At 40.1% G+C, this 22,808-nt stretch overlaps 2 protein-coding genes across 8 annotated transcripts; both read left to right on the top strand.

The window, feature by feature from the left end:
- The first annotated feature begins 874 nt into the window (after nt 1-874).
- Nucleotides 875-16,101, top strand: LOC115592592 (DNA-directed DNA/RNA polymerase mu-like). Of its 7 annotated transcripts, none has more exons than XR_003986191.1 (14): nt 875-1,358; nt 1,700-1,871; nt 2,129-2,227; nt 2,315-2,485; nt 2,574-2,645; nt 2,779-2,899; nt 2,980-3,112; nt 4,040-4,142; nt 4,264-4,635; nt 5,087-5,170; nt 5,267-5,389; nt 9,375-11,893; nt 15,621-15,744; nt 15,972-16,101. XR_003986191.1 is itself a non-coding variant. In XM_030435537.1 (11 exons), the coding sequence occupies exons 1-11, from the start codon at nt 1,180-1,182 to the stop codon at nt 5,351-5,353; spliced, it is 1,593 nt and encodes a 530-aa protein (XP_030291397.1). In that variant the 5' UTR covers nt 875-1,179; the 3' UTR covers nt 5,354-6,119. The 7 variants fall into 7 exon arrangements, 1 of the variants encoding a protein (XP_030291397.1); XR_003986190.1 differs by having other exon boundaries at nt 15,707-15,744; XR_003986192.1 differs by lacking the exon at nt 15,972-16,101 and adding an exon at nt 15,559-15,594 and having other exon boundaries at nt 15,707-15,785.
- A 38-nt stretch (nt 16,102-16,139) lies between these two features.
- On the top strand, nt 16,140-18,177 carry LOC115592594 (homeobox protein vent1-like). The gene is made up of 3 exons (XM_030435539.1): nt 16,140-16,396; nt 17,165-17,415; nt 17,539-18,177. Exons 1-3 carry the CDS (start codon nt 16,168-16,170, stop codon nt 17,890-17,892), a joined length of 834 nt encoding a protein of 277 aa, XP_030291399.1. The 5' UTR covers nt 16,140-16,167; the 3' UTR covers nt 17,893-18,177.
- Nucleotides 18,178-22,808: the final 4,631 nt, after the last annotated feature.

A 22,808-nucleotide genomic window follows, 5' to 3' on the forward strand; every position in this document is an offset into this window, starting at 1 on the left:
AATTATTTGATATTAAATAAGAATTATGGGATATTCAGCTCAATCTATGAGATAAAAGTCAGTATTAACAAATGGTAAATCATAATTATAATGTAGTACATCAAAATGACGAGACAGTATGTCAATATCCATGACTATTTTTGTTTTAACTCAGGTTTTTTTTTTTTTTTTTTCCCATAATGGCAGAAATGGTCTTCCATACTGGGAAGGCACGGTGCGTTCCCGTGCTGTCGGACTCGGGGTTATCATACTGGGTTGATGATAAGAAACTTTTTGCCACAGTTAAGTGTATCTTTTCCTTTACTTTTCATGTCACTCACTTCTTTAAGCGCTCTGAGTGATAAAATGCAGGACAAATTATTTTTGGTGTCCATGTGGCTGCACGTTGCTACCGAAGTCGGAAGTTCCTATCACCAACTATGCGAGGGGCACGTGAATGCAGCAGCAGAGCGTCTCATTCTCTGTTTCCAGTCGGGACTATTTTGGTGATACACACGTGGAGCTGATTTGGTGCCATAAAGGTTGTTTCTGCGTCAAAATGACTTGATTTCACTCTTGTTGATCATATTTGACAGATGATAACCAACCCAGTCATTTTTACCTGTTGAAATACCTTTAAAGGGCTAATACAACTCATAAAAGGCTGTATTTCACCTGCCTGTTTCTAGTCGGGTCTATTTTGGTGATACACACATACACACTGAAACGTTGTTTCCGCATCAAATTTACTTCAAGGAGTGAAATTCGGTGATTTTGATGCAGAAACAACCTTTCAGTCACAAGGCTCAACGTGTGTATCACCAAAATAGTCCCGACTGGAAACAAAGCGTGCCGTGCTCTGTTTCCAGTCGGGACTATTTTGGTGATACACACGCGGAGCCGGCGCCGCGACACAGCTGCATCCTGCGGCGGTGTGTTACAGAAGTTTTAGTGGTGAAAGTGGTTTTATTTCCCACTAACCTGCTTCAGAAAGCGGATTCGGTTCCGTTAGACGTTTAAGCTCATCTACGTCAGAGTGTTTTATGAATAGTAACCGCCATGTTGTGACAAATAGCGACGTTAAAGTAAGCTAGCAGCAGAGAAGCGATGGATGTATGACAGCAGGGAACACAGCTAATGTCAACATTAGCTAAAAACACCGGTGTGTTGTAACATCTCACCGAGCCACAGAGTCGAACCATGGTGCCGTTAAAGAGAAGGAAAGTGGTTCCGTCTCGTGTTGGGAGCACTGGGACGGAACCAAACAAGTTCCCTCAGGTTATTTTGTTCCTGCTGGAAAGAAAAATGGGAGCCAGTCGAAGAGCTTTCCTCTCTCAGCTCGGCCGAAAGAAGGGATTTCAGGTGGAGGAGCTGTTCAGGTAAAATAAACTGTAATGATCCAGTTCTGCAAATGTAACTTAAAATACATATTAGTTACTTTAGAGGAAGTGGTGGGATGTAACCAAGTACATTTACTCAAGTCGAAGGTTGAGTCTTTTCTTGCCATTTTCTAAACTTCTTAAAACAACTTGTTAAATAAAGTTTTCTGCAGATCAACATCTAAAACACAAAAATACTCAATTAACAATGATTTAAATCCAGCTCATCCTCACATTAAAGAGGCTGGAATCAGCAAATGTTTGTTGTTTCTCTCTGATAAAATCACTTAAAACTTAAAATCAAGATAGTTGGCAGTTCATATTTCTAATCTTCTTCACAGTGAAAGTGTCACACACGTCATCTCTGAGAACAACTGTGGCGCTGAGGTCAGGACGTGGCTCGACTCGCAGCTCAGAGGTGGAACACCTGCTCACCTGCTGGACATCAGCTGGTACACAGAGAGCATGAAGGCGGGACATCCTGTGGAGATACTGGACAGACACAAACTACAGGTACATTTATTTATATATTTACAGGAGTCGTCACCACTGCTCAGCTCAGCCTCAGACACACAGTGAATAAACATTACGTTCTGTGTGTGAAGACGCTTAACTGAGTTTGGGTTGTGAACAGAACGAGACATTTGTGGACGTCATGTTGGACTTTAGGAAACTCTGATCAACATTTTTCACTGTTTTCTGTCGTAAGATATAATCATCAGATTGATTGACAATTAAATAATCGTTATGACTGGCTCTGTGTCGTTCAGGAGCAGCAGACGAGTGAAGCGGAGGTGGTGGTGTTCTCTGTCCCGAGCTACGCCTGTCAGAGAAGAACCACCCTGGAAAACCACAACGCCGTCCTCACTGTGCGTCCTCCAGCTAACACAAATCTCCATGTTAGAAAATCAAATCTGTGTGTTGTGACGCTGTGCGTGATGTGTGTCCTGTCTCAGGACGCTCTGGCGCTCCTGGCTGAGAACGCTGAGCTCAGCGAGGAGGAAGGACGAGGTGTCGCTTTTCGCCGGGCCGCCGCCGTGTTGAAGGCTCTGCCCAGACCGGTGACGAGCATGACGGAGCTCAGAGGGCTTCCCTGTCTCGGAGATCACTCGCTCAGGGTCATCAAGGTCAGCAGAAAGTGTGATTTCACGTTTAGCTACTTCATCACACTCAGAGAGGATCTAATAATCTGTTTTTTATTCTCTATTCTTGTAGGATATTTTGGAGAACGGAGCATCAAGTGAAGCCGAGTCTACGAAGCAGTCTGAGCGATATAAAGCTCTGAAGGTCAGTCAGATGTTTTAGATGGTTTATTGTGAATCAGTCACGCACACACTGTCCACCAAACGTTGGATTAATACACTGCTAAGAATAGTCCCTGACAAATGCACTATTTTCTCCTGTTTGTTTGGTGAGAAAGGTTTTAACGGGTATTTTTGGAGTCGGAGCAAAAACAGCCGATCGATGGATCAGAGAAGGGATCCTCGGCCTCCAGCAGCTGCAGGAATCAGGACAAACACTCAACCGAGCGCAGCAGGCAGGTTTGTGTCTCTGCTCGTCTCTGCGTTCAGACTCTGTCTCGCCTCGTTTCTGTCTGAGCGAACGGTTTGTCGTCTCTCAGGCCTCGAGCATTATGACGACCTCAACCAGCCGGTCACGAAGGCAGACGCTGATGTCATCAGTGAGATCGTGGAGCGAGCTGTCGTCTCCGTGTTACCGGGCGCACAGATGACTCTGATTGGAGGATTCAGGAGGTAACAGAGCAAAAACAACCAGACTGTCTGACGCTCTCATGACCTTTTCAAAGATGAATAAAGGTCAAAAAGACATTTAAATTTTTCTAAAACACCTTGATGTTGCTGATCCTGCCTCTGTCTGCTTCTTCTACTGGAGACATGAGAGCTGCAGTGCTTCGAGCTGCCATCCAAACATGATTCCTTCAAACACGGTCACAACAAATAACAGAAACATTGCTGCTTCATCCAGTAAAATGTTCAGTAAAAGTGAGAATATAATTTGAAGAAAGGTTTGGAATGAGAGATTGGGATCGAGACTAGGGGTGTGCCAAAATATCGATACAACGATATATCGCGATATTTTTTCTTGAGGTACGTTATCGATACACTGGTGCCAAATATCGATATTTAAAAATGTAAAAAAAATAAAAAAAATAAAAAAATAAAATTATTCATTCATTCATACATTTATTTTGGACCACCACCCCTCTTCGGAGGACAGCTTTATCTTTATTCAAACATAGGTATACAACCAAATAAAATTAAAAAAATGGTTTAAGCAGCTCTGAAACCCACACATATAGATATTTAATGATAGTTGTAGTCAGTGTGTGTGTTAAGAAGAGTCACTGTGCAATATACTCTTTGTTTACTTGGCTGTCATTCATGTGAAATTGATTGACAATGTTTTGTAATTCCTGTGAAATGGATTCAGTGCAGTCAATAAATTCTGAATTTCTTCAGTGACACAGATATCGTGATGTATCGTGGATGAAATTTCTTGCAATATCGCAGAATCGTTGTATCGTGATATTATCGTTATCGTGGGCAAAATATCGTGATAGTATCGTATCGCGAGGTACCTGGTGATACCCAGCCCTAATCGAGACAACATGTCAGAAACCAGCTCCTTTGATTTATCTTCGTAACGTTTTGTGTCTCCAGAGGAAAGCTGTCGGGCCATGATGTTGACTTCCTGATAACTCACCCAGAGGAGGGCAGAGAGGTGGGGCTGATGCCGAAAGTGGTTTCCTGGTTGGAATCGCAGGTAAATTCTGAGTTATTAAGTCGCATGGTGTCACTGGAGGGAATGTCAGAAGTGTCCGGAACATTTTCCCCCCTTTTCTAAAAACCTGGATTCATATCATCCACATTCATTCTCTCTCCAGGGTTTCCTGTTGTACCAGAAAACCACCAGAAACTCGTACCTGGAGTCTAAGGACGGTCCCGGTCGGCCCTCCTCCAACATGGACCGCTTCGAGAGGTGTTTCTCCATCTTCAAACTGACCGAGAAGGAGAGACGACGAACTAAACATCCGGAGACAGCCACAGAAAACGGCCTGCGAACCGTCAGCACACCTGAACCGGATCCACACAGCCGGGTCCAGATTAGTGAACGCAGCCGCTGTGAGGATGAAGAACTGGAGGTGGATCAGACAAAACAAGCCGGACACAAACTGTGGAGAGCCGTGAGAGTCGACCTGGTCGTGTCTCCCATCAGCCAGTTTGCTTTTGCTCTGCTGGGCTGGACCGGATCCAAGGTGAGCCTCCAGAGACGAACCAACATATCAGAATTAGAATTTAACTAAATAAACATTGTGAGAAGAATAATATCAAGAAAACTGACATTAGAATGGAAAAAAAACACGTTTAATCTGTTATTGAAATCGACTTGTAGACCACAAGTCGATTTGCTCAATCAAAACAGAACAAAAGATGTGAGAGTGGGATCGTGGGAGTTGTCGTCTTTCACATCCCCATAACAGACTTCCTTCATCACTCTGACAATAAAAGAAGAGGAAGAAGAAGAGGAAATGTTATATTTTATATCATTAAATTGGAGAACTGTGCAGTTTCGTGCAGGAATGAAAATATTCTCCAGATCCCCATAAATTCAGATTTAGAAAGTGATTAAATTTGAGAAAGATGTGACTGTTTTTCTTTTGTTCCACGTTAAGTCATATTTACTTTGACACTCTGTTTTGTCCACAGCTGTTTGAGAGAGAGCTGCGTCGCTGGGCGGGACACGAGAGGAACATGTCTCTGAGCAGCCACGCTCTGTATGATAACAAACAGGTGCACACACTGACGTCTCAAACAAAACTTATAACTTTTAATCTGTCTTCTTAAAATCAGCCGGGTGTCATTTTGTTTTTTTCTGTATCCTTTCAGAGAATTTATCTGCGAGCGACGTCGGAGGAGGAGATATTTGCTCATCTCGGTCTGGAGTTCATTCCTCCGTCAGAGAGAAACACCTGAGAGGACCTGATGAGCTCCGACAGGAAGGTGAAGCAGGTATCTGAGGGAAACAACCCGGAGACACGAGCGTCAACGAGATGTAGCCAGTAAAATAAGACCCGGGACACTGAGGAGCATGTTTATACCACTATGAGACAAGATTTTACAGCTTTATTAAATCTTTCAGGGATGATTTTACATTTCGGAGACATAATCGTGAGGTGGACAGTAAACGTACATGTTACAAAGTGATCTACCAGGAATGTGTGAGCTGGAAAAAGTCTGATACTAAACTGTGATAAATCCTCCATCGTGATTGTGTCGAAGCTGTTTGTGACAAAAGTTGATTCAGCTGAAGGATCGTTGGAGGAGGAGGATGCAGTTTGTGCTGCTGTTGAGTCGCGTCACACTGGAAGATGTTTCTGTTATTTTATCCACCTCATTTACACCAAAGTGGTTAAGAAATGTAAAAGAAACACAACTACGTCTAATTAAACTGCACCACAGTTTGTATTTGAGTCAGTAAGTCAATATTTTGCACATTCCATTGTCTTCATTTTAAACACTGCAATTGTAAATTCTCTTTTATTCTATTTTTCTAAACAGTTTAATTTAAAGGAATTATCATTAATTACACTGTATTAGTTTTAACAAGCTGTGCCAAATTGATAATAATAATAATAATAATAATAACAAGTGTTAAAAACAGATAATCATTGCTGCTATAACTCGAGTGCCTGTCACAAGATGTTTTTTTAACAATAAAAGATCGATTTCTAACAGATAACATCTGATTTTATCACATATTTTTCTTCCTGTCAACAAATCAAATGAAAACACTTCACATGTGAACCTCAGGGTGGCAGGAGGGGGATTAATTAATACATTTCATGGTGATCCAGTAAATTAATAAAACAGATATATTATGAGAGGAGAGTGACGTACTGTACTATCGTGAGTTACTTGTAGTTCAATAGAGTATTTACATTTTATTCTACTTTATACTTTTACTCAACTACAATTCAGAGGGAAATATTGTACTTTTAAACCAGTTATATGCTAAAATATAATCATCAAATAAATCATGATGTGTTTTTACAGATTAAGAAAAGTTTATTGAAGTATATAAAGTTTAGAATGAGCCCAGGATTTCAAAATAATGACTACATTACCCACAATGCATCATAGCCACTGAGTGAGTGCACTGGAGGCAGTTTATCAGATGACATGCAGCTTCTTCTGGAGCCACAAAAGACTTGATACTTCTTCTTTTTGTTACTTTAACAGTCGACCTGTAAACACACTTTAATGAGTAAAAATGGCAGATTCACCCTTTAATTTAGGATCTGAGTACGTAACGTACGGTGAAGCGATTCGGCCTGGAAGTTATTTTTCAGATGTTCTTGTGTAACTTCCTTTCTAAAGAGGTTGCAGAGAGATATGAGCTCCTGTTTCCGTGTGACGGGATTAAATCTGCAGTTTTAGAGGAGATCAGGTCAGAGAAGGAGACGAGATAAGAACAGTTTGATCCAATCAGACGAGGCGAGAGACGAACGCTCAGTCAAACGGTTTTCAGACACACCTGTGGAGCTTGTCTCCCTCAGACACACCTGTGGAGCGGTGGCCTGTTTCCTACAACGTCTTCATCGTTTCTTATCTGAACGTTCAGAAGAAAAAAACCGACGGCAGAGAAACCACAAACACGAGTACATTTACTCGAGTACTGCGCTGAAGTACAAGTTTCACACGCGTGTATTTTTCTACTCTGCTGCGTTTATTTGATGACTTTAGTTACTAGTTACATTACAGAGTACATGACATCATGATGACATCAGAGCTGAAGTTGTGGATCTTTAGTTTATTTGATTTATTGGCTTTCAGATGAAGAAAAACACTGATTCTCATGTAATCCAGTACATATCTAAGTATTATTATTTACAGTGTAACTAACTACATTCAATCAAGTACTGTCTGTCGTACAAAGTACAACTTTGAGGTACTTGTACTTTACTCGATTATCTCCATTTTCTGCTACTTTATTCTTCCACTCTGCTACATTTTGGAGGTAAAATTGTACTTTTAACTCACAACATTATTTAAATAACTTTAGTTACTCGTTACTTTTAAGATTAAATGCAGCATCACAGCCAGATTAGAACATGTTTGAATTAACTTTAGTTTATTGACAATCAGATTAAACAAACTCTGATCAGAAGAATGCTGAATATCTGATCTGATAATTGATCAACTCATACTGTGTACAGCAAATACATACATGTAAATATATGAATAATTTACTTTTGATACTTTTCTACATTTACTCAGATTCTTTCAGACCTTCACTGAAGAACCAGCACAACGTTTACTTTTACAAAGACAATAATAAGACAGTATCTTTTTGTAAGAGATGTTTGCTGAATAAAACTTGGACGAGAGATTTGTTTTAATATTTAAAAATACTGGAAGGAACTAAACATTTAATTCCACATTTAAACAACAGTTTGAGACGTCGACACGTTACTTTACATTTTAAAGTCCGGGGATATTCACCGTTACCTGCCATAAAAGCCTGTGAAGCCTCAGGTGTGCTGCGTCACAGCCTGCAGCTCTGATTCAGGGAGAAATTTAAATTTCACAATCTAAAGACGCGCCTCCCTCCCTCCCTCCCTCCCTCCATCCATCCTTCTGTCCCCACCGTTTGACGAGGGGAGTCGCAGCGCCTGCTCGTCCACCAGGACCCGTCCCGCCGGCCCCCATCAAAGCCCGGGGAGCCTTTGATGAGGCTGATAGGGATCAATGGAACAGGGGAAGAGGCCTTAACTGACTGTGTTACAGACGGGGCGGGCAACTGCTGGAGACTGCCGGCAATGGAGATCAATGATTATTGGGCGTCATCAGCACCTTCATCTGCATGAAGAGGAATCCATTGAGCAGCAGAGACACTGAACTTAGATCCAAAGTGCCAAACTGGACCTCTGTTACCGCAGAAAAGTGCTTTATTATCGTCTGTATCAACACGCTGAGGAGGCTGATGGAAGTCTGCGCTGTTGTTTCTGTTCGTGTTTCGTGTTGTGGTTAAAATCAATAAAGGGGGAAGTATTAAATAGGCGCACAAGACATCAATATTATGACTTTATATCAATATATAACACGAGTGTCGTCTTTTCCTTGTTTTAAAGGCTCATTACAGTCAAACGTTCTACTTTTTCTAATACTTGTATATCCACATTACTGGTGATTATTGATCAGAAATCTTATTGTGACAATCGACGTATTTGGTGGTATTTTAAGTGCTTGTGAGGAGATATATCGTGTGTCATGATAACATAAAAACATCACAGTATTATTTCAAAGCCCTGTTTCCTCCTTTATTTGTACTTTTCTTGCTTCTCCTCTGAAGATTTTACAATTTGTTGTGATAAATTGTGAGTTTTGTTGTCAAGAACATCGTTTTTTAGAATCTGCTTTGGATCAGAAACGAAAAAAGTGAAGACAAACCTCTTTAAAAAAGATTAAATTATGAGGATTTATGAAGCCCGTTGATTGTAAACATACAGAAACAAGGTATTATTTAAATGTATAGTTAGTTGAACTTTAGTTAACAGTTGTTTCACTGTAAACAAACTATAAAATGCTTTATTAAACAGTTATTTGTTGTAAAGTTGCAACAACTTAAGTCTAATTAACTATAATTGTACTAAAATGACTTGAATATGAGGATTTATGTTGAATCGTGCAGCTGCATGAAGCAAAAGACGGATAACTTTCAGGATTTAAAGAAAGTTTTTAAAATTAAAACTCACTTTAGAGCAACAAATGTGGATTAACCCGCTGCTGAAATTTCTCCCAAAATAAAAGCACCATTTCCTCCTTTTTGTTTAATAAAAACTAAAGGAATGAGTCTTTATTTCAAAATAAAACTACATATTTATACATTTAGCCTCTGAGCTAACTGTGGACGAACACATTGATCTCCTTTAAAGCTTTTGTTTGTTAAAAAAAGAGTTGAATTTGTGTGTAAAGTGTTGTGTTTTATCTCCAGAAGCTGATAATGGAGACAGACGGTGAGACCAAAGCAGCACCAGGTCGGGACATGTGTCTCCTCAGGTCTGCTGTCAGCGCCCGGGGGGGTCGAGGTGTGTTTGTGTCCATAACAGAGCAGCAAACAGGCCCATTAGAGATGAAAGAGTCTGAATGGAGCCAATCAAAGACGAGCCCAGCAGGACGCCGTTACCCCACAGACAGCAGCAGCCCGCTGGGGCCGAGGAGGAGGAATGACCCCTCGTCATGGATAAGGAGCATTTACACACACACACACACACACACAGACACACACACACTGTTTTATTGCTCTGCTGTGTTCACATGAATGTTTCTGTGAGGTTAAAGTGGCTCTTTTTCACATGGAGTCTGGTGTGTGAGCACAAAACACAACAACAGACGTAAAAAAACAAAGAGATTCTGCAGAAAAAAAAACCCTCGGAGCAAAAGAACACACGAGCCTGCAGAAACACACAAATATAGAGCATGCTTTAAAGGAGCAGTTCACCCAAAAAATTAAAATAGAGCCCATTATCTCCTCAACGGCAGGCTGATGTGAAGTCAGGGGAAGATTCGTCCTCTACAAAATATTTCTGGAGCTTCACAGCGAAGAAAAAGTGTTGAAGCGTTCTCCCAAACAACCGAAGAAGATGGAGACTCGTTTTAAAATGTGAAAAACTAAAAATATGTCATTTACTTTGTGTTTCTTTAGCTGGAATCTTCACTGCGATAAGCCAAAAGTGTTAGCAGGCATGTCGAGCGCAAACGTAACATCCTTTAAAATCAATTTGAGATCTTCTGAAAACCAGGTTTTGCAATTTAAAGGGCCACTTCACTCTTCAAAATTCATTTTGAAGGACGTGATGGACATGCGGTGGAGCTGGAGGGGGAAACTACGCGTCCTTCACCCTCAGTTAAACACATTAACATCTATACAAACTACATCCTCTCCGTGCTCTCTGTTCTCACAGGAGTCCAGACTCACAGTCTCCTCGGCGGAGGACGAAGTCTCTCTCATGTCTCCTTCTCCCAAAGAGGCTTTTGGTTCACACATACGGTGTCGAAAAACATTCACGTGTCGATGGTGATGCAGAAACACGACAACAAAAACTCCCCATTTCTCCTTCATTATATTCCCCACGCTGCGTTCGTTTAGTTTCATATATATTTACTCCCACGCGGCTCACGTGACTTGAGTTTTAAAGAAAAATAAGTCGCGATTCTGCAGAAAAACGTCCGCGGATGAAGAAGTGTGTGCGCTCGCGTCGGAGAGTGGATGTGAGAGCAGGCGGAGGTGCGAGCTCTGACGCCGCCTTTGATGTTAAACTGGTATTTAGAGGTTAATGAGGCTGTTAGGAAGAGGTGAAGGAAACGCCTGCGAGTTCACACACACACACACACACACACACACACACACGCGAGAAATGTATCTGCGTCTCCTGAGATTCTTCTGCTGTGACGAGGAACTTTAAAAACCTGCAGAACGCGACTGTAACTCGTTAATTATTTAGATTATTGGTGAGGAAGTCCTGCACTCAAACTCCACTTAAGTATTATCAGCTCCCTGTTCTCACTCTGCAGTAAAAAAACTCTCCTGTGACATTATTAAATCGTTAATTTCTACTTTAAATACAGTCGGCTACTTCAGTCCAGTGGTTCACAACACGGGGGTTCACGTACAGACGAGTGTTAAAGAGGAAAAAGACAAATGTGGAGATTAAAGTCGACATTTGGAGCAGAACATATGACCGCCTCATGTGGAGATGAACTGGTGAATCTATACTTACATCACAAAGACATTATTTATCTTTCAGCTCATAAACACAGTGAAGTTTTGCGGATGAGGACTCTGAAGAGGTTGTTACGTTGAAGGATGTAGTGACGGCAGACGAGCAGCTCACATCGCTGTCAGTCGCCCTCCTGACTGGAGTTGATGAACCAGACGAGTCGACTTTATTCTCTTGAAGCGTGGAATGAAAATAAAAACCCTGATACTCCTCTGTATGTCGGGCCCCTCTGAAGGGTCACAGGATAAACGGGAGGGAATTTCATCCTTTTTTTGGTAAAAATGGTTTAAATGAAGCCATGTGAGAAGTTAGAGGAGACATAACTGGACATTCACTGTTATTTAACCTGTTTGTTCAGCTTTTATCATCCTCGTTCCTGGTTGTACATCATTTTCTGTATAAACATGGAGCTGTAATATCTGAAAGGAGTCCCAGAATGATGATGTATATGTGACTGTGGAGCGGTGAGGAGACTGTGACCTGTAATTCAGTTGTTATATATTTATTTTTTACTACTTGTCATGTCTCATTGTCTTCTCTCTGAATCTCTGTGTGATATTTCTGTTGTAGAAGGAGCTCCTGTGACGGAGGATCGATGAAGTGTTTCTGATGGTTTCCACGTCCATCGTTTGACTTTTTACCGACGCTCATCATCGTGTTGTCTGCAGTTGTTTGGACAGCAGCAGGAGAATAAGATCCACCGATCTCAACCAACAGCTACGGATGTAAAAAGGTGCGTTACAAAGATTTTTCTTTCCCTAATTTCCTCGATGTCTTGTTAGAAAGTTTGTTAGAAAGTTAATTATACAAATAGTTAAGATTAAAAGTGACACCTCAGTGTGTGTCTTTTAACCAACAGCCCAAACAAAAAATGTAATTAAATATGTATAAAATAATCACAATAATTCAAAAGGAAAAGTTGAATGAATTCTCTGTTTCAACTGCGCTCGTAGAAACTGTGTTGAAGAAACATCAAACTTTCTAAACTCTCAGGAAGTTTTGCAGCAAAAACCTTCGTTTGTAAAGTGACTTAAAGTTAAAAAAGGTCGAGAACGACCAGATCAGTCTTTAATTTAATATAAAATCACAACCTGAACAACCTGAACGCTGAAAACAAACTCTGTCAGTCAGACGATGAAGCACACGTTCTTCAAACTGCTGAAGCAGAAGCAGACAAACAGAGAAACAACAGGCTGCTGATTGGTCCAGTTAAAGGCTCAAAGGGCTCCTGATCATTTGTTGGGCCTCCGTCACCTCCGTCGCCTCCGTCACCTCCGTCGCCTCCGTCGCCTCCGTCGCTGCCCCTCCGTCTGTGTCTCTGAGCTCTTTAACGTGGCTGGATGAGTATCAGCGGCGGGCTGCTGCACCTCGTCCCGTCCCGGTCTGTGACGAGCAGGACGACCCGCTCTTTGATGTGGCAGACAGACAGACACGTCAACAACCTGTCTGCAGCTCAGCATCATGTTTGTTTTTTATCATTTTACTGAAATCAGGACTCAGAAATCCTCAAATATCAGATTATAAGAGAATCTTTAGGGAGGTTGTCAAGCAAATGTGGAAAATGAATCAAACGTCCTCCTGATCATGTAGAGAATCAAATTATAAGTGTTATTGTTCTTTGGAAAATTGCAAATATTATTGTAAAGAATGACTCCACACAGCTCGTCTGGTGTAATCCATCTCCTGTCAGTTGTGTCTTTACTGTGAACAGTAACAGTCCGACACCAGCAGAAGTTTATCAGGAGATGATTGTACGGTGGCCCTGAAGTGCAAAAACACAACGGCAAAATCAGAAACCATGAACGCAAATCAGGAACGCAAATGTTAATGTTGTTGTGTTTTCTGATTTGCCGTTGTGTTTTGCACTTCAGGGCCACCGTACAATTGTGCCAGAAACGACAGAATCATAAAATATTAAATATAAAACAGAGAAAATCAGCAAATCCTCCCATTTCTGCTCTGAACATGGAGTCATAGGAGCGCCGTGAGAAAGAATAAATCTGTAGAAGAAGAAGAAAACAACTGTAGAGGTAAAAAAGGGAGAAGTGGAGGAGGAGGAGGAGGAGGAGGAGGAGGTGGAGGTGGAGGTGGAGGAGGAGGAGGTGGAGGTGGAGGAGGAGGAGGTGGAGGAGGAGGAGGAGGAGGAGGAGGTGGAGGTGGAGGAGGAGGAGGTGGAGGAGGGGGGATCATCCTCTCCGGGTCGTTATCAGCCTCTTTAACTTGATCCCTAAATCCTTGTTGTCGCTGAAAGACACTCGGCAGTTCTGGATGATTTCAGGCGCAACACAACGATCAGTTTCCATTATATGTAATGAGAGTAATCCACAGGAATGTAACTAAGTACATCTACTCAGGGACTGCACCTTTAAGTCCTTCAGTCCTGCTAGTTTCAGGCTCTTTTTGGTTAATTTGTGCCGGTTGCTGCTTTGTTTCGTGTCTTGTTACTGTTTGAATGATTTGGTGGATAAATAAATGGATATAAAATCACACGAAAATAAAATGAGACAGAAATCTTCACTGACAAACAGAATTTACTGAAAGATGTTCAATAAATTTAAATTAAATGTGAAACAACATCCTGGAGTGGAGTGTTTTACATTCTTATATTAATTTAAAGAACACGTTTATGTATATATTTTAAATTAATAAAGATAATAAATAATAATTTCAATATTTTCTTCTGTATTTTTTTTTAAATAATCTTTGTATAATGTCTTTTATTTGTTTTTATGATTTTATTTTTACTCATTCTTTCCCCTACACCTTTGTTTTTTTCGTAAATCATATTTATTTACTCAATTATTCTCTTTTTTTAACTGATGTTTTTATTCTCATGGCACGTCTGTGACTTTATATAAAGATGTGATGTAATTAAAATAAACAATAAATAAATCTGTAAAACAATAAGAAAATCACTGTGGATATAAAAAGAAAATAAATTTAAAAAATAAATAGGTTATTATAAATATATATATATTTATATATAAAGAGATATGAATAAAAAATACATGAAAATGTAGAAATATGAAGATAAATAGATATAATAATAAATAAGAAAATGAAAATGTGGAAAGATTTTTAAAAAATATGATAAATAATCATGTTAAATATGACAGTTTTGTTTTCATTACTGAGTATATAATGTCTTAATTATGTTTTATCTCTTAATAAATGTGTTTCTTGTTAATACGACACTAAATGATGTATTTCGTGTGATTACTGATCTAAAAAATGATTGTTGGATCAGTTTTACTTGAACCCTGAACAATTAAAAGACAGATAACGCGCTCTGAAAGCCCATCATGTTAAATCTCTTCTTACTTTCAGACAGTTTGCCTTTAATCTGGGATCATCCCGGATTATCTGTCGCCGTCGTTTTAAACCACTCACGGCTGATTGTGTTGCTAATGAACCTGAAGGCTCTTCAGGTGACGCTCGCCCGAGACTCTAATGTGACTTTTAGCCTGAACATGATCAGCAGCACAGTCTGATTAATGAGTTCTCCTCAGTCCAATGTGACTTTTATTCCAGTTTGTGTTTTCTGTCTTTGAATGTCAATAATAAGTTTTAAAAATCAGAAATGAGACACTGAACGCTTCACATCTGCATCTTTTTTACCAGCTTTCTCAGCTTTTGTGCGCACGGAATAACACAATAAACACAAATTAATATATTAAGGTTAATAGAAATAGTTATAAAGTATATTTAGTATATTTGTAGTTCTGAGTCTTGAAGTTTGGTGTGAAATACAGTCAGAGGTTCAACAAAAACAAGTTTATACAAGTCATAATAATGTTATTTTGTTTTTTTCTTCTTTTATAATAATTAATCTCACGAGGCAGATAATAAAATCAGGTTTAAGTTGTTATTTTAGGGGGAAAAATGCAATTTTAATCACCTCTTCACTCTTCAACAGTGTTGTAAAACGTGTTATCTGCAAAATAATCAGAGCTAGAAACCGGATTTTGCAAACTTTATTGTCTAAAATGACATCAGAGCACTGCAACAGTAAACTCCACAAATAATTTAATCATTTTAAATCACTACAAGCGTTATAACCTTCATAAGACATAAACATCAGTGTGTTTCAGGCAACATATATCATCCGGTACTGATGTATTTTGGATATGAGCTGATAAAACTGGCCAACAGATATATATATATATATACTGTATATATATATCAGTCGGGCTCTATACTATTAATTAATGTTATCATGAAACGTAGTGGAGTATAAAGTAGCTGAAAATGCAAATACTCAAGTACTCAGTTTGATGTAATTAGTTACATCACTGCGTTCCTTCAGAGAGACAGTTAACAGTTCATGATAAACATTGTTATCACGTCATATAAACTCCATAAATGTTGTTTTATTTCTTTTTACTGCATCGTCTTCAGTCCTGGATCAGTTTCCGTCCTGCAGGAGAATCATCTGTAAATAAAACTGCTAAATGATGAAGCAGACGAGTTTGTGGACGTGAGCTCGGACGGCGGCGCTGATCCGAGACACGTTTTACTGCCTGAAACTCATCATCTGTATTTACAGTGCGGATGTGACGGCAGAGGAGATGCAGACACTTTGAGGTGAGGTGTGTCTATTATCTGTTTTTTGGAGGCAGGAAGGAGGAGAGGAGGAGGAGGTGGAGGGGTGGAGGAGGAGGAGGTGGTGGAGGGGTGGAGGAGGAGGTGGAGGGGGGGGGGGGGGGGTTCCTCCAGACTCACTGGAGCCTTGTTGTAACAGCCTCATTGAGACTGAATGAGACGTCTTAATTACTCCAGTTGTGAAAACTGAAGGAGGAGGGTGGAGGCAGGGAGGATGTGTGCTTTGATCTCCAGGATCAGGGAGTCCGACCTGAGGAGGGACGCCGCCTATAAATACAGACGCGCTGTGATGGGGGGCCAGTCGAGACTCAACCAGGACCGGGACCAGGACCAGGACACCACCAGCAGACCTTCACCTCCACTCTGGATTTACCCTTCAGGACCAAACGTCAGCGCTCTGCAGCCATGAGAGGACACTTTTCTATCGAGTGGATGGCCCAGAGCAGCCAGCCGGCCGGGACCGGCGCCGTCTCCGCCTCTGGACCCACCACCTGTGGGACGCACTCCGAGAGTCTGCCGGGCTTTTACTGCAGACCAAAGACTGCTGAGAGTTTACCAGAACAGGAAGAGAACAGGAGCCAGAACCTGGACGGACTCAGTCTGCAGCACCAAACCTCACACAGCAACAACCAAGGTACGTCCAGAACAATCAGAGCATCTCTGCTGATCCGTTTCTGCTGCGCCTAGAATATTAATGTCCCAGAAAAGATGAATTATAGAGGAGTTAATGAAGAATAAAAGGTGATATAAATGTAGAAATGTGCATTAAAGAAATAGAAACATCTGTACAAATGAGAAGAAACTGGCAGTAATAGAATGTAACTAAGTATTTATACTCAGTATTTCAATTTTCAGGCTTTTTGTTGAAAAAAAATCTGAATTTAAAGGAAAAAAATCAGAATAATACAATTTTTTTAAAGTATTTTTATACTCCACCACAGCTCAGAGGAAAATATATATATACATTTTTACTAGGCTACATTTATTGTATAAAAATTAGTTACTAATATTTCTTTAATTAAGATTCCTGAGCTCAAAACCTGTGTGATCTTTTGTCAGATATTTAATTAAAGCTAAACTAAGATGCCAAGTGATAATAATTAATTTCTCAAGCAAAACATTTTGTATTTTGAAGGTTTTGTGGCCTAATGGTGACAAGATTTCTCACTTTTTTTCTGAGTTTTTATCAACCAGAGAACCTGAGATTAATCCAGAATAATTCGATTAAATCCAGAAGTTACAGTTTTATACAAAATAGTTAAAACCCTGCTGTTACATTATGATATCTTGAATTCTAACAGTGTTTCTACAGAGTGGTGTCAGTACTTTTACATCCGTCAGCGGTTTAATGTGACGTCTTCACTCTGAACGTCTTCTATAACTCCTGTTTCTCCTCCTGCAGTGTCTGAGGCCGGGTTCAGCAGCGGCACAGAGGAGGAGACCTCCGGCTACGAGAGCGAAGGAGGTCACTCCCTCTCCACCGACTGCACCTCCACCTCCTCGCCGGCGTCGCCTCCGTCAGGGAGGAGGCCACGCACGGCCTTCACAGCCGAGCAGATCGGCAGCATGGAGCGGGCGTTCAAGAGGAACGCTTACCTGGGAACACAAGACAAGGCCGAGCTGTGCAAGAAGCTCAGCCTGTCCGACAAACAGGTAATTATCCTTTATCTGGTACCGATAATCAATCAGTGAGAATCAATCAGTGACAGAGACTATTTTAAATGTTGATATTGGACAGAACTTTTCCTCATGAGACTTTCTATTCCTCCTCCTCAGATCAGAAACTGGTTCCAGAACCGGCGGATGAAGCTGAAGCGGACCGTGCAGGACGCCCTGGCTCACGCCTGTCAGGCAAACGTGGCCTCTCAGTTGATGCATTACCCGGAGCTGCAGGCGTACCGGCCGGGCCCGTACCCGAGGTACCACTCGGCAGCGGTAGCAGCAGCCGAGGGCCCGTCTGCTGCCTCCTACGTCCATCCACACGGCCTGCAGTACAGCTCCCCTCTGCCCAGCGTCTCCGCTCTGCCTCTGGACTCTTTCTACCAGTACAGCAGCCTCCCAGGAGTCCTGCTGCCCTCCACCACGCCTCAGCTCATGGGCTCGTACCCGGCTTACCATCAGTACTACTGATACCGCCCGGCCCGATGAGCCTGTGCTGCTACTTTCATCTTCACTGTGAGACAAAATGAGACTGAATGGTCTTATCCTAATAGGATCGATGCTACGAGAGACGGACGTCGGCAGAGCTGCTGCTGTGAATGTTGAAGCAGGAACAAACAGGGTGCTGTGCAATACTGATGTGAACTGTGTGTGTATCTGATGTAAAGTTTGGATTTATTTAAATTTGATTTGAAGAGATTGTTGTTATGTTGCTGTAAATCAGTTTGTTTAAATAAAATCATTTTTAAAACTTAACGAGTTCTCTGACGTGACATTCTGAAAGTGAAATATCAACATGGCGACATGTTAAAGTTTGTATTTATGCTGCTTTTAACTTCCATACTTTCAGAGGGAACATTTTTACTACATTTCATTATCATAATTTGATCGTTTATAAAGGTACTGGTTACTTTTACAAGTCAAGCTTTAACATACAAACCACATGACCAGTTTACAGGACTTTATTGATTTGTAACGCAGCCCGTCCACATCAGAAAAATAACCTAAGTTGACATTTAAAGCAGTAAAATACAACCTATATTTACATTTTCTTGTTCGGTGGCGACCTCTGATGGCTGTAGCAGTAAATACAGCAGCAGAGGAGGACGGACTCTCACTTAGTCGACTTTTATTTGCGTCCTGTACAACCAAGTCGTGTTTAACTCTCGTCGTACCTGACTTGATAATATAATGTACATAAAGAAAGTAACATTTTAACCCTGATATTATTAGCTTCTCTTAAACCTAACTCAACTGCGACAAAGGTCTGGTATACCTTTCACTACTAACACTGCAACAGCTGTGTGTCGTTTTGGGAATCAGTGACAAACAATCCATCTATCAGCGGTTTAACTACGAGGATGTGTTGATTAATTACTACAGATAACAGTGTGTTCTCTTACTGAAGCTCAGTTCTGAGGCTGCTCCAACAAATAATAAATAAAGCCACTTCTGATCAATATTAGGACTTGTGGTTAATCACACCCAGCGCTGCTTAATGATTCATAACATGCCTATCTCATATTCAGCAGTACTGACCACGCCCACTTCCAGTAGAAGCCACGCCCACTCACCTATTCTGGGAACTGTTACAGACACAGATAACGAGGAAGTCACTCATCAATAGTGCTCATCACTCAGTACTGCATTAATTATTCAGTAATACATATCAACACTCACACAGGCTCTGTGATGGTGTCAGGACAAAACATCTGCTCTTGTTTCTGTGTTTCTTTTTCTGGACCGTTTCTCCACCGGAGGAATGTAACTAAGTATATTTACACAAGTACAAATTCCAGGGACTTGTACTTTACTTGTGTATTTCCATGTGATGCAACACTCCTCCTCTAAATCTCAGAGGCCTTTTGGTTTTTTGGATGTTGCACAATTACTGAGAAATCATATTCAGAAGAACACTGCGTGTTTTTCCTGAGCTGCCACTGAGAAAACTGACATCATGTTCTCGGTAATATTTCTGGGAATTCACCGGGTTTAATAACTAATGATCAAATAAATCAAATCCATGTAGTGGAGGGGAATTAAAAAGTAGTAGACGATGGAAATACTCAATAAAAGTATAAATACCTCAAAATCAAGACTGAAATGTGACATTTAAGGATTGTTTTTCTTAAATTCTGAGAAATTTGCACAGAGTCTGGTGCATACTTTGTTTTGTCAGGTGAATCTGGACTCATGACTTCAGTATTTATTCTGTAAAATCCTACTTTCTTGTGTACAAATACTTCTCTGATGTTCACAGATCTCGAGGGAACATCATTTTCCAAACCCTCACATGTCCTTCAGGAGCGTCACCAGCTTTTCATCACCAAGTCATCCAGCTCTGAGGTGAGCTGACACCTTTACACCTTTTCTGTCATTTTCAACTGTGTCGCTGCAGAAACACAACACAGAGCGGACAGAGTGAAACAAACAGCTGCAGAAACACTCCACAGTGTCAGTGGGTTTATTTCTGCTGCGGTTTCAGTTCTGAGCTCACAGGTGCTGCTGACACGTCCAGCTGGGAGGAAACGCACATCACCTGAAGGGCAGATGAAGCTCTGCTGCCACCTGTGGGCACTGAACGGTACTGCAACAACAATATGATCACTGTTTACATGCAGCTGTAAACATCAATGCAGCACCTCCTGCTGCTACTGCTTAAATATGAAAGTACTAAAGTAAAAGTATTCTGTTACAAGATTAAGTCATGCATTCATTATAAGTAAAAGTACACAACTATTGGCACTAGAATGTACTTAAATGTGTCTTTATTCAGAGACTTCCATCATAACTAATATCTGTTATATAAAAACTGTAGATATCTTACATATAATAATGCGGCATATTTTATAAACTGTATGTTTTGCAGGCTTGAGTAACTGAATCCATGTAACAGAATAAAAATAAAAGTAACTACATTTAGGTAAAGTTACAAAAAAATTGTGTACTTGTATTAAAGATTCATTCAGTAAAAAAGGAGATTACTAAATTACACTTTTACACAACACACACTCTGGTCTCAAGTGAAACAAATAGTTAAAATGTGTCGTTATCTGCATGTGTTTGGTCGTGAGGTAATCCAAAAGTAACTGACAGTAATCAAGTTACATTACTTTAATATTGTTATACTTCGCTGACAAACATTTATAACGTGAAATCAGTAACTGTACTGCATTACATTTTTAAAGTAACCCTCTTAACAATCTAAAAAGTAACTTTAGCTGTTAATGTTGTGGAGTAAAAGTAAAATACTCCCCCTGAAATGTCGTGAACGAGGGTGATAAAGAAGCAGGAGATGAAAACAACCAGCACATGTATCTAAAAATGGAACGTAAATGAGAAAGCAAAACTTGAGAGTGTTTCCTGTGTGGTTTCCTGCCGACGGTCGGTATCTTTTTATAGTAATATGTGTGTTTGGTGACAGCTGTCACATCAGGCACAGCAGCAGATTTGAGGTCACCCATTTTGATGCCCTACTCTGAAACTAAAGTGCATTTAATACTATATTTCCAAAAACAAATGCAGGAAGTCCAAACAAATATTTTACAATTACAGCTCTGACTTTTCATATGATATAAAAATGAGAATATGTAGAAGAAATAAAACATTCTTCTTCTTACAAATAAAAAGTTGAATTAATTAGCAGTTCAACAGACTGAGCCTGACTTGTTATGGATCAACCAAAAGCTTATTGTGTTAATGAACCAAGTATATTTACTCAATTACTGGACTTTAATACAATTTCCTGGTACTTTACTTCCCTTTATTCTACTTCAAACAGCTACTCCACTACATTTTGGAGGCAAATATTGTCCTTTTTTCTTTTTACTCCATTACATTTATTTGATAAGTTAAGTTACATGTTACTCTGAGGTAGGCCTACCTGTATTTTACCTGAGTATTATTTATTTATATTATTTTCTGCTGCTCTATGATTCCACTCCACTACATTTTGGAGGCAAATATTGTACTTTTAACTCCACTACATTTATTTTACAACTTAAGTTACTTGTTACTTTGAGGCACCTGTACTTTACTTGAGTAATTCCATTTTCTGCTACATTCTGATTGTACTTTTTACTCAACTACATTTATTTGTCAACATTAGTTACTAGTTACTTTGCAGATTACTGCATCATTTATTATTTGGTAATCTCATAACATTGATTCCAATCATCAGAAAAATGATGAACAGAACTGATCAGGCTGATAATTGATCGACACATAATGTACAGTGTTTATATACATGTACATATATTGAGGGCCTGGGCACCATCAGTGTGAGGAATTAATTTTGAGGATTTTTTTGCCACAACAGGAAATCGGCCATCTTGAATGGCATGCGTTGATTTTCGTTTTGCCGACACTGTTTAGAGGACTTTAGGATGTTCACAGACTCACTAAATTTGGCACGTAGGTTCAAACACGTCAGTACTTTAATTCTATACCACAACTGTCCACAGGTGCAGCATAACAGCTCAGTAGCGCCCCCTAATGGCTTTTTCACTGAGCTGCTGTTAGTTTCATTAATATAATAATAGCTGGAGAGAGGCTAACCCACTCAGACATTATTAAACAACACATGGGCCCTGTTTCGAAATCAATCATTCCCAAAACAGGAATAGAATGTGAAGGTAATGGAAGCACTGGTCTCCACTGCAGAAAGAAATTGATATATCAAATATAGTTAAAGCTTTGACAATGACACCAAGAGGAGACATTGGACTCCATCAAAAGATTCAACACGCTCTTTAAAAATCAGGGCTGAGCAGGATTAAAACCACAAGAGCGTAATTCATAAAAAGGGTTTATTACATAAATAGCAAGTAAAGACACCAGGACAGCAGTTCCCAACATAATTTCATAATAAAGAATGATGTAGCAGTCTGTAACCATGTGCATGACATCACTTCAGGAGTCTCACATCACTCTGCACTGTAAAACCTACTATAATCAATGATTATGATTCAATAAATGGTTTTTTTTTTTTAAGTAAACCAAAAGTAAACCAAGTGTATTCAGTCCTGAGAACATTTAGTGCTTTATAGACGAGTAATATGATTTTAAAGTATATCTTTTGAAACGCAGGGAGTCAGTGGAGTGATTTAAATAACACATTAAACCAGAACTGAGACAAAAACACTGAATACATTCTGTGCAGCTACAATGAGGCTGCATATTGTGTGTATAAACTACTTTAGCTGCTCAAAATGACCTTCTAGATGCTGACAAACTAACATACTGAGACATTATTACACACAACACTTGGAGCCTGTTAGCTAACTGTGCTGTACTCTGATATTTGGCTGTAATTATGCTAGTATTAACAAGCTAACATTACACAGCAGGATAATGGCGTCATGCTAACGCTCTCCAACACACACATT

Source organism: Sparus aurata, chromosome 12, assembly GCF_900880675.1.
Source record: "Sparus aurata chromosome 12, fSpaAur1.1, whole genome shotgun sequence".
Classification (NCBI taxonomy): domain Eukaryota; kingdom Metazoa; phylum Chordata; class Actinopteri; order Spariformes; family Sparidae; genus Sparus; species Sparus aurata.